This window comes from Nansenia antarctica, assembly GCF_963989245.1.
Source record: "Nansenia antarctica genome assembly, chromosome: 20".
NCBI lineage: Eukaryota > Metazoa > Chordata > Actinopteri > Argentiniformes > Microstomatidae > Nansenia > Nansenia antarctica.
This window is the reverse complement of record NC_137693.1, coordinates 3677881-3690380: the sequence shown is the minus strand read 5'-3', so window position 1 is coordinate 3690380 and position 12500 is coordinate 3677881. Positions and strand designations below refer to the sequence as shown.

At 48.3% G+C, this 12500-nt stretch overlaps 1 protein-coding gene across 1 annotated transcript in view; it reads left to right on the top strand.

Moving 5' to 3' along the window:
• Window positions 1-12500, top strand: part of ltn1 (listerin E3 ubiquitin protein ligase 1) — a 38446-nt gene that overhangs the window by 14029 nt on the left and 11917 nt on the right. Inside the window, exons 3-21 of the mRNA XM_080549668.1 lie at window positions 351-449; window positions 805-1035; window positions 1212-1264; window positions 1489-1669; window positions 1977-2150; window positions 2577-2767; window positions 3074-3221; window positions 3644-3901; window positions 4679-5002; window positions 5756-5986; window positions 6353-6394; window positions 6561-6750; window positions 7103-7342; window positions 7587-7746; window positions 7953-8085; window positions 10661-10874; window positions 11092-11245; window positions 11848-11958; window positions 12088-12215. Coding sequence (XP_080405794.1) covers window positions 351-449; window positions 805-1035; window positions 1212-1264; window positions 1489-1669; window positions 1977-2150; window positions 2577-2767; window positions 3074-3221; window positions 3644-3901; window positions 4679-5002; window positions 5756-5986; window positions 6353-6394; window positions 6561-6750; window positions 7103-7342; window positions 7587-7746; window positions 7953-8085; window positions 10661-10874; window positions 11092-11245; window positions 11848-11958; window positions 12088-12215 — 3262 coding nt within the window. The remainder of the gene's footprint in view (window positions 1-350; window positions 450-804; window positions 1036-1211; window positions 1265-1488; window positions 1670-1976; window positions 2151-2576; window positions 2768-3073; window positions 3222-3643; window positions 3902-4678; window positions 5003-5755; window positions 5987-6352; window positions 6395-6560; window positions 6751-7102; window positions 7343-7586; window positions 7747-7952; window positions 8086-10660; window positions 10875-11091; window positions 11246-11847; window positions 11959-12087; window positions 12216-12500) is intronic.

Below are 12500 nucleotides of genomic sequence, written 5' to 3'. Positions count from 1 at the left end.
CTCTGTCTCTGTCTCTGTCTGTCTGTCTCTCTCTGTCTCTGTCTGTCTCTGTCTCTGTCTGTCTCTGGTCTCTGTCTGTCTGTCTCTCTCTCTCTCTCTCTCTCTCTCTCTCTCTCTCTCCCTCTCTCTCTCTCTCTCCCTCTGTCTCTCGGATTGCATCTCAAGCCCAGTCCAGTTGTCCCTATCCCTGAATCACAACACTGAGTGTAGAGTGACTGTCTCATTATGAAAGGTCATATTCCTTTACCCAGGGCCAGGGGGGTTTTGACTCCTTAAACTGACCAGGAATCATGGTTTGGTTGCTCTACTCGTGACAGACCAGCTAATGGAAGTTCATCTCTCTCCCTAAGGCAGTTCAGGAGTTTGGCTCCATGTGTCAGGAGCGGGATGCAGAGGTCGTCAAAGGAGTCCTCCCATACTGGCCACGGATATACTGCAAGATATCAGTGGTGAGTCCCAAGAGCAGTGCCTACCAACTTTATATCCTAAGCAACTGTCACCGTGTTTGAGCCTGATCTACAATTATTACAGGTCATGTTAACCTAGTCTACCGCAGGGTCCCCGGTTCGATTCCGGCCGGGGACATATCCTGCATGTCATCCCTCCTCTCTCTCTCTCTCACCCATCCTTCCTGTCTAAATCTTCACTATAACTGTCAATAAAAAAATGAAAAAAAAGAGTGGGACTGCCCCACTCAGAAAAAATTACTTAAAAAAAAAATGTTAACCTAGTCTACTTAAATGTTTTGAACCCAGTCTATTTTGCAATTAGTTAATTAATTGGATGTTTTAATTCCTCCGACAGGACCATGACCGGCGTGTGAGGGAGGCCACCCAGCAGGCGTTTGAGCAGCTGGTCTTGAAGGTGAGGCGCAGCCTGGCTCCCTTCCTGAAGAGCCTGATGGGCCACTGGCTGCTGGCCCAGTGTGACACCTACCCTCCCGCCGCCTCCGCCGCCTGCCAGGCCTTCCACGCTGCCTTCCCCCCCTCCAAACAACCCGAGGCTCTCAGTTTCTGCAAGGAAGAGGTCCTCACTGTGAGTAGTAGTGGGGGTGGTGGTGGTGGAGATGATGTTGATAACGAAGAGTCTGGCCTTCTCAAGTTTAAACAGAACGATAACGAGCAGTATTTATTCCAGTTCACTATCTCTGCTCCCTCCCTCTCTCTCTTGTTCGGACCAAGTGCGTGATCTTATCTTCTTTATACTTTTAGATTCTTCAAGACAACTTGCTGAAGGAAACCGCGGACACACTGAGTGACCCACAGTAAGTCGTTTCGTGCGATATGACAAAATAATTGTCAGAGGAGGTACACTTCAGTAATCTAAGGCCACACACACTATGCAAAGTTTTCAAACTCTGTTATTTTACAGCAAAATCATCATTAGTAAGGTACTTCTGCTCTTGGAACATTACGCATGGCTAGACATACAATAGGCTCACAAGAGAACAGACAGAAGGACAGAAGCTATTTGGTCTCTGTTCTCTAGGAGTGTACCAGAGGAGGAGAGGGAGGCCAAGTTCCTGCGCCTGGTGACTAGCTCCCTCCTGGGCGTGAAGAGGCTGCTGTTCAACCTGCCCCAGACAGACAGACAGGCCCTGGAGGACAGACTGACCCACCTCATCACACAGGCAAAGTTCTGGAAGTACAGCAAGCACAAGACACCACAGGTACACCATAGGGATTCGCTCAAGGAGTCGCAGTCATCGAGATTTGTCATAATGCTTTCATCCCATGGTATATGAACTGGATACGTTCAGAGAACATTGCATGATGGGAAATATGGAGCTGATCTTTATCCTTTATCTCTGTGGTCACACTCATATGTCACATCTTTTACCATTGTTGTATTATTGTGAGTGTGTGAGTGTGTGTGTGTGTTATCGTTAGTGTGTTGTATCCCTGCGTCAAATGCACTTTTAAACTTAAATGAACGGAACACGTGAAACCTAAAGCCCCTTGTGTCCTTTCCCCCAGGTCCGGGGGGCTTTTTTCGAGGTGGTGTCAGCGCTGTGTGAGCACACCCCAGGGCTGGTCCAGGCTGAAGCGGGCCGTGCCTGTCCTGCAGTTCTGCTCAGTATCGACGACACAGACCCTGTGGTGCTGCCTCCACTGTGGGAGGCAGTCTTACATGTTCTCTCTACCATCAGAGTAAGTGATGTGTGTGTGTGTGTCTGTCTGGTCATTGTATGTTGGCCTCCAGAGCCCCTGATAGGGTATATGTCGAGAGGATCCAAGACACACTGTCAGAGGCCTAGCAGACACAGGCAACATTGTGTTGAAAAACTCTGCACTGCACTTTATATATATATAGCACTATCCAATGCACTGTTGTCTGTCCTGTGTTGTCCTGTTTTTTTGCATTTGTTTTGTTCATGTATACATGTGAAAAAAGCATAAACGCACCTGTTGTAAAGCCAAAGCAAATTCCTATATGTGTATGCATAATGACAGTAAACGTTATCTGAATCTGAAGTGTGTGTGTGTGTGTGTGTGTGTGTGTGTGTGTGTGTGTGTGTGTGTGTGTGTGTGTGTGTGCATGACCGTTCTCACTCCTCCCCTTGTCTCTATTTTCAGGACTGCTGGACACACGTTAACGCCAGGAAGGGGGCTCTGCCCAAACTGTGGGTGCTGTTGAAGGAGGGGGGCAGGGGCTTGGCTACAGCCCTCCACCCCAACCTGCTGCCCTTCATCAGCAAACTACCCTGTGAGGTCACAGAGCCCACCCTGGACTTTTACAGCCTCTTCTTCACCTCACTCATACAAGGGTGCGTGGGTGTGGGTGTGTGTGTGGGTGTGGGTGGTGTGTGTGGGTGGTGTCAGTGGGTGTGTGTGTGGGGGTGTGGGGGTGTGTGTGTGGGTGTGAGGGGGGGTGGGGGTGTGTGTGCGTGTGGGTGTGTGTGTGTGTGTGTGTGGGGGTGTGTGTGTGTGTGTGTGTGTGTGTGCATGTGCGTGTGTGTGTGTGCATGTGCGTGTGTGTGTGTTTGTGTTTGTACGCGCGCTCCCGAACAGCCAGTTCTACAGAACATTTAGTCAGTTCACTCATAGTGTGTGTTTCCGTGTGTTCGTCCCAGTGTCACTAGTGACCGTGCGGTTTCCAGTCCGTCAGAGAGCGCGGCCGTAATCAGCGCGGCCGTGGAATGTCTGAGGTACATCCTGTTGCAGAACACCGGAGAGGAGGAGGAGCCTAGGAGAATCCAGACGATGCTCATCTCAGAGCAGGTGCCATATACTCACTTACAAGACCATGGAATGTTCTTTGCACCTCAAAAGCTGCTACATCACAGCAATGGACCTATCGCTAAGCCATGCCCCAAAATTGAAATTGTCCAATCATATCACAGTTTACAGACAGAAAACTCAGACAAACAACTCGCTAATATCTGATGGTGAAAAGCTTCTAGACGAAATATTCTTGTCATCTTTAAAAAAACAAAAACATGTCTATTACTTACTTGTAAATCTGACATTTGAACTCCCGCCATTGTAAGTCATTGAATGTCATTCAGTCACGGTCAGTCAGTCACTGTCAGTGAAGAATTAAGCGAGCGTTGTTTGTTTGTTCCGAGTTTTCAAAGGGGGCGTGGCTTAGCGATAGGTCCATTCAGATGCCAACTCGTTCATTTGACTCTCTCTCTCTCTAGCTCTTGCCCCTGGTGGACAGTGCTCTGGGTAGCCCGTTCCTCCAGAGCGGTCCTCTCTTCCCATCGCTCACCGACCTGCTCGTCTCCTGGGAGAAGAGGGCAGGGTTTCCGAGCGGGGGCGGACCTTGCGAAAGCGAGGCCACCTTCCATAGGCTGCTGGCAGACTTCTGGGAGGGGCTCGGGCGGATGTGCGTCCGTCATGTCGACAGCGAAGAGGCGGAGCCTAAGGCGTTGGAAGGCGTGGCCTCCTTGCTACAGGTAGAGTAAAGGCTCGGCTGAAAAACATTTCCCTTAAACACATCTAGATTTAGCTCGGCCTCCTCAAATCCTAACCATAACCATTTGATGTAAAAAAAACACAAATCTCAATTCAATTCAATTCAATTCAATGATACTTTATTTATCCCCGTGGGGAAATTCATTTTGCCACGCCACTCTCTAAAAACAACACATGACAACACAACATAAAGAACAGACAATAATACTGGGCCAGCCATGTATAGTATATAAAAAACAGTGAGATCATGATAGAAAAGTGGATAAAAAGATGGCTATAGTTATTATATTAAAATACAAAAAAGTGATGATGATGATTAAAATAAATAATAAATACAAATTCAGGAGCCTTGACCCCGACTACTACTTTAGTTGCCATTGAACAGTCTTAGTGCAGCCGGGATAAATAATTTTTTATATCGCTCCGTCCGGGAGCGTACCGAAATGAACCGCCCTCTGCGGCGGCTGCTGGTTTGCCCAGCGAGGACATGATGGAGGGGGTGGTTGGGGTTGTCCCTGATGGACAGCAGCTTACTCCTAGTCCTTCTCTCCACCACCGTCCCCAGAGAGTCCAGGCTCCTTCCCACCACTGAACCCGCCTTTTTTTACGAGCTTGTCCAGCCGTCCGGTATCCCTCTTGGTGATGTTTCCCCCCCAGCAGACTGCAGCGTAGAAGAGAATGCTGGCCATGACAGTCTGGTAAATCTGACCTGAGATCTGGTCAAAAATGTCACCGTTGTTTGCCTGTTCTTATCACAGGTGATGCGGAGCCCGGAGAGTGGAACTAGAAAACAGAGAAAGAAGAAGAAGTCTTTGAAGATCCGTTTCTCTGAGCCAGATGGGAAAGAAGAAGAGGAAGAAGAAGAAGAGGTGGTGGTGGTGGGCGAGAAGCGTGCCCAGCCAGAGGTGCCCGAGCTGGGGCAGGAGAAGGCGGCGTCCCCCCTGAGGAGCGGGCACCTGGAGGAGCTGGTGTGCCAGCTTGCGGAATTGAACATGGTGTACGTGAACGAGAAAGACTCGGAGAGACACCTCCTCTTCCTCTCCCTCCTCCTGCGCTCCTTCCCCACGCCCAGGGTCTTCACCGTAAGCCTTTCTTTGTCCTCTCTCGGTTATTTAAGGCACACACACACACACACACACACACACACACACACACACGTCTTTAGGACCACTGGTTACAGGGTTGAGGAAAACCCTGTACAGTGGTAAATGCGTCCACAACCCCCCCGCCCTCGAATGGTAAATTGCTTTTCTACAACAGCCACCACATAATAAAAAAAATAAATACACAGTTTTAACATTAAATTCATTTATTTACAATCATTCATCGTTTCAGAATACATATATCCTTCCGCCACAGAATATAGTGCCATGAACAAGATCAACGGTTGCATTGTAGGTCAGCACAGGTGTTCTTAATCAGATTGATTGGGAGGCGCGTTGATACTGGAAATGCGGTCTGAACTGAAAGTTGTTGGGATATTTACCGCTGTTGCTAGCCAATCAGAATCAGGTATCCAAACATGTTGTTGTAGAATGATTATTTTCCCACTCATATTTTTCATTATTTATTGGACAGATACAGTGAAGACAGACAGGAAAGTAAGGAGAAGAAGGGAGAGAGGGCATGTCTGCAGGGCATGGGTCAGATTGTAACCCATGCCGACATGGGCATATGTGTACACTGTAGACCGCGGTGCTAGACCCACAGGACCACCCTAGGCCACTCTGTTGTTTAATGATTGACGATCAACGATTTTCTTCACCCACACAGTCTGAGTTGTTAGCTACTCTTCGCCCCAAACCGACCGCCTTTTTCCCCGATCCTCCCGACAGGTCCTCCTCAGACCCGAGGTAGAAGAAGAAGGGAAGGAGAAAGAGCGGAAGGCGCCGGAAGGAGAGGAAGGGGGTAACCCGGCGGTGCGTTTCCTCCTGGAGCGCGTGGTGGTGTGGCTGTCCCAGGACGGAGGCAGGAGGGACAGCGGCTTCCTGGTGGAGATGGTGTTCAGCGCCCTCCGCTGCTGCAGCAGGCAGGAGACCACCCGCATCCTCGATCACATCACCACGGTAACGATTACATTCGCATTTTGGGGCATTTAGCAGACGCCTTATTCCAAAGCGACTTTAATCGCTTCATTTGGCTACGCAAGTGAATCATACATTTTTTTAAATTATTTTTTTGACACAGGAGAAACAGTACAAGCGGGGGAAGTAGAACTCCTAGTAGACACAGTATAGGGGGAAGCAGGTGTCTCAGGAGGCACAGTGGGGGGGGTAGTAGATGTCTCAAGAGGAGCAGTTAGAAAATGACAACTCTTTTTGTCGGAAGGGTTCCACTGTGTTCCTACTTCTGAAGGATTGACTGATCTATCTGGAGACTTGGCTGCTTGGTTTGTATATGACGATAACTCCTCCTCTCTTCTCTTTCAACAGATGGATCTGAAATGGGGCATCCTCCTGCAGATTATACAAAAGGTAGCTGATTGTTGTCGACGTCTAGACGTGTTTCAGTGCTTTTAGTTTTGCCTGAAGCAAGCCTCTCTTACCCTGGCTGTCTATTATGACTTTCCTGTTTTCTTTCTTTTCTAACCTCCCACCCTCCTCCTCCTCCTCCTCCCCCCTCTCCCCCCTCTCCTCTCAGGCGTGTGCAGACCCAGTGTCTCTGCAGGCGTGTAGGGATTGGTTAAAGGGTTCGGTGCTGGGCGGGCGGCTGCTAGGATTGGCTGAGGAGCTTTGTGAGGTGGGACTCACAGGCTCAGGCTCCGCCCCTCTCAAACACACCCACAGCTGGGCGCTCATCAGCCTGGTGCTGTCTCAGCACCATAACAACGGTGAGAACACACACATACACTCTCACACACACTCACACTCTCACACTCACACTCACACATGGTCACACACACACACACACACACACACACACACACACATACACACACACACACACTCACACACACACACACATGTTCACACACGTTCACACACACACACACACACACACACTCACACCCACACTCACACTCACACTCACACTCACACTCACACTCACACTCACACTCACACTCACACACACGCACACGCACACAATATGTACATTCTTATGAAAACCAAATAATTCAAAAATAATGATTTCCCCCCAATTGTGATTGTGGTCCTGACCGTGGTTGTGTGTTGGGTCCCCAGAGCCCCTGATAGGCGAGGTGTACGTGGAGAAGATCATCGAGAAGCTCCATGCCACCCTGTCGGAGGCCAAGGGCCTGTCGGACGCAGGCAACATGGAGCCCCTGGTCTCCTTCATCTGCGACGTGGCCTCCACCTTCTTCTCCTCGGTGCGAGACTGCCTCCTACTGGCCTCCGCTGAGGAACTGCTGCTCACTGTGTTCCAGCTCACTGCCCAGGACCAGACGCACACACACCTTTCAGGTACGTACACACACGCGCACACGCACACGCACACACACACACACACACACACACACACACACACACACACACTTGTAAGGTACGTACACACACACACTCACACATACTTGTCAGGTAAACTCACATGTGTACACACACACACACACACACACACTTGTCAGGTAAACCCACGTGTGTACACACACACACACACACACACACACAGAGGTATATATACTGATGCTAATCTAATTGTCTCTAACAGACTCCCTGCTGTGTAAGCTGAAGAAGGCGTGTGTATCTGGTGTTCACTCATTGGTCCAACACTCAGAGTCAGGGTTCCAGGTAAAGGAAGGCAGTTTCCTGCATAGCGCTGCACTCTGGGTGAAGTACCAGCTGCTCACGTCCTCTCTGGGTGTCAAAAGGTAAAACACATCTCTGGACCTGAGAGAGAGAGAGAGAGAGCCTCCATGTCTCTCTGCTCCATGTTCTGTTTCAATTCTCAACCTTCCAAGTTCTAGGAACTTTTGGCCTTGTGTTCAATTTCTGCCCAAAATATCTAGATCTAGATATATAGGTGTCTAGTGTTGTAGTATCTAGTATTCCAGCTGATATACTGTGTGGTTCTCAGTTTGCAGGTTCTGGTTCTGGCCGTGCAGAGTTTGGTGGAGACGCTGGGTTCCACCCTCCTCCCTCAGTTCCTTTCCTTCCTGACTCCCAGCCAATCAGAGTGGAACAGAATCAGACAGGCCCTGCCCCAGCAGGTAGGCCTGCCAATCACACTTCACTACTAACACAAAACAAACAACCCTCACTACTAAGCTCTAGGCTGGGCGGCGGAGGGCAGCTCTGGAGCCAGAGGGTCCACAGTCTATGGAGACTTTTGATTCAGAACGGCACTAAACGCACCTGATTCAACAGGTTCGCTCCTTCAATTTAGACCAGGTTGTTTTTGAAACGGATGTGTTTTTTTCGAACTGGGCCGGAAAACAAAAGCCTGCACCCACAGCGCTATTACACATTACAGGGTTCTACCCCGGAATTCTCGAACAAGGTAGTGCTGGATTGCGTTGTCAAAACCGATAAACTGTGTTTATTCATGTGAAAATGTGCTAAAAATTGTTGTTCCTATACCATTTTTTGATCCCGATACCGATACCGATACCTGACCGTGCAGTACTTGCCGATACCGAGTACCGATCCGATACCACAGCGTTTGAAAAAACAAAACAAAAAAACATGTTTTTTGAGCCGCATACTCACCTCGATGTAAAATGATTGCTAACACTTAGTCTGGCACTGCTCAAAACCTTTGTAAAACAGGAAAAAATACCAACTGAGAGTGAATGCTATAGAACTTTTTTTTATTGTCTACCTGGTATGGTGACAAGGAAATCAACCCCTTATAAAACCTGAAATGTGGCTCTCACAGATGCCAATCAGTGCAATATCCATTTAAGATATAAAACAGTCGTAGTAGTAGTGCAACAGCAAGTGAACATTTACAAACAAAATAACTTTAAGATATAAAACAGTCGTAGTAGTAGTGCAACAGCAAGTAAACAATTACAAACAAAATAACTTTAAGATATAAAACAGTCGTAGTAGTAGTGCAACAGCAAGTGAACATTTACAAACAAAATAACTTTAAGATATAAAACAGTCGTAGTAGTAGTGCAACAGCAAGTAAACATTTACAAACAAAATAACTTTAAGATATAAAACCGTACAAGTAGTGCAACAGCAAGTAAACATTTACAAACAAAATAACTTTAAGATATAAAACCGTACAAGTAGTGCAACAGCAGGTAAACATTTACAAACAAAATAAGGCCCATTTGAGACTAACATAAGATGTAGGCCTACCGTTCATGGTCCATCCGTTCTCTTGCTCGCTGTCGCAGCTGCAGTAGATGACAGAAACTCTTCGTGCTCTTTAACTCTTTGACTGCCAGCCATGTTCAGAGCGGAGAGCTCCACACTGCCAGACTTTTGGGGCATTTTCGCTGAACTTTGAAGACCCACCAAATATTGACTTTTCGGACTACATAAACATTGAACATATCTACCAAAACTTTAGACTCTCTTCTTTCATCAGAAAAAGAAAGTTTGTTTCTAGCCTCTTTGAGTGTTTAGAAATCGGCCGTAGAACATAGGGTGGTTTCAGCAAAAACACCTGATTTTGACCAATAAACAGAGAAAACGAGCTTTTTCTGCAGTTTTTTTTTTTTTTTTTTTTGCTGCACTTTTTCTGTATCATCCGACTCTGAACTGTTTGAAGAGTCGCGCGATGGCCGCGATGCTCCGCAATGCTCCGCGCTGCAATGCTCCGCGCCGCGTTTGGCACATACCCTGATCCGTTTCGCCATTACTACAACCCACAGCAAGCCACTTCCTTCTCCAGGCTTTTATCGAACTACTGCCCCCATCTGGGACCGAAATACATTACACCCAAGTCTGAAATTCACTCGCTAGGTGTAGAACATGTCAATAACGCGATCCCCGCGAAAAAAATAAAATAATCTATAAGACGCCAATTGGCGTCTTTGGCAGTCAACGTTACTATTCTATAAGACGCCAATTGGCGTCTTTGGCAGTCAATGAGTTAATATGTTTTGCCTTTAAATGCTTAATTAAGTTGCTAGTATTGAAACTGGCAGCTTTAGTGCCACCCCTTGACACATTGAGACCGCAGATTGTGCATTTAGCCGTTGTACACACCCGACTATCCACCTTGAAATATCTCCAAACCGCCAATATGTTCTCCTCACTACACCTCCACAGTATGCGTGTTTGTTTTTCCGCGATAGTGAAAAGCTGCCACGCCATTGGTTGAGAGCAGCTGCTCTGGGCCAATAGCGTTCCAGCAGAGGAGCATGTCTGGGCATGTCTGTGTTAGGAAGGCTGTGTCAGGCTGACAAGCTGAGAAAAACGCAACGTGCTGCGTTTGAACAAGAGTTTGGTATCGGGTGTTATTATTTGTTAGTACTTGCCGATACCGATACCAGCATTTTTGTGCGTATCGGTGGCCATGCCGATACTAGTATCGGTATCGGAACAACACTACTAAAAATACATGACATTGATGATAAAAATACAACATGCTGAATGAACTGAGGAACCTAACGCTTTCTCTTTCGCTTTTTAACAGTGATGTCAACCGAAGATAGTTACTCAGTTTTTTTTGTGTGCTTACTTCATGGACAAGGTGGCACAGCGCCCCTCTTCCATTCTTTGGGGAGAACCCTGCATTAATACATGGAAGGAACTTGTTACCTTAAACGGCTGTTCCTATTTCTCTCTTCCTCCCCCCCCCCCCCCCCCCCCCCCCCCCCTCAGTGGGTGAAGGCCCCCATTCTGTCTGGCCGCCTGAGGGTGGTGCGTGACTACCCCTGTATGGAGGTGTGGAAGTTCAGGTGGTCTACCAGACTGCCGGCCCACCTGTGTGCCTGTGCTCTGCTGGGGAGGGTGCTCTACACTGCTGCCAATGACCACCAGGGGGCAGGAGAGGGGGGTCATTTCTCCTCCAACCCGCCACAACTCAGTCACACAGGTGAGGATACACAGGCTGTTGTTGATCGATACTGTGTCTCATGTCTACAGATCATGTTTAGTGGTAGTGAGTAAGTTCTGCCCTGTTGTAATATGTGTGTGTGTGTGTGTGTGTGTGTGTGTGTGTCTGTGTGTCTGTGTGTCTGTGTGTCTGTGTGTCTGTGTCTGTGTCTGTGTGTGTGTGTGTGTGTGTGTGTGTGTGTGTGTGTGTGTTTCAGCGGCTGAGATTCTGTATGCTGTGCAGTGGTGTAAGGAGATGGAGAACAGCCCAGCTCTGGTGTCAGACTACCATAGTATGCTGGCAGACTGGGGCCTACCAGAGACGATACACAGACAAGGTCCCACAGACATGCTGGACACTCTCTACACAAGGTGAACACACTTTACACTTTCTTTTCCAGGGAGAAAAAGAGAACCCTGCAGTGTTTTACTTTTAAATAAATAAATTAATACATTTTATTTATGGTCGCCTTTCAAGGCTCTCAAGGACACCTTTACAAGACAGTTTAAAAAACCCACATATCAAAACATTAAAATCAAAATGCGATAAAAACAGCAAAATCAGATAACAACAAACAAAATACAGGAGACATACCCTTTTTTGGGGGGGGGATTCTAGCTGACATGGTAAGCAATGTGGTCGGTCTACGTAGCGTTGACCGCAGACAGTCTCACAGTCTCAGTCTCTCCATCCTGGTTCCTCTCCATAGGCATAGTCAGTTTATTTAAACACGCACCAAACTACACCGGGTTAGGGTGCCCTGGGCGCGGACTCTAAACAACAGAGAGAAATAACATAGCACAGCGAGACGGGTGAGGACAACAAAACAAACATGGAGGACATCCAACCTTCACAACCGCACACATCCAAAGACAGACATCCATACCACATACAACACCTCAGAACATCTCAGCAGCGGAGTCCACCACAGCAGTGAGTCCCAGACAGAGTCTTGACTCTGTGTGTTCTCTAGGTCCATGGAGGAGGGAGGGCTCTGGTCTCTGACCCTGGAGAACTACGTAGAGACGCACACAGCCACCGCCGACGCCACCGCCATCCGGAGGCTCTACGGCAAGCCAGACAGGTCAGGACCGACGGCGGAGGAGGAGAAATGACCCCCCCTCAGAGGAGGAACGTCAGATTGAAGTGTCGGCTCTGAGAGAGTCAGGTGGTGTTTTAATGATGTGTTTTTTGTCGTGTGTTCCGTCCTCAGTTTGTTCCCGCTGTCGGAGAGCAGGCTGAGCGTGCTGCAGGTGCTCTGCCCCGCCCTGCCCTCGGAGGACAGACAGGCGCTCGCGGCCCTGGCCACGGAGGGCATACTCAACTGGCAGGAGAATGACAGTAAGCAGAGACACGCACGCACACACACACGCACATACTTTGTGTGCGCACACACACACACACATACTTTGTCTCCGTGCACACACACACACACATACTTTGTCTGCGTGCACACACACAGACACACACACACACACACATACTGTGTGCGCACGCACACATACACTCGCACACACACACACATACTGTGTGCGCACGCACACATACACTCGCACACACACACACACACACACACACACACATACACACACAAACACTCGTATAATGTGCTCCCTGTGTGTGTCT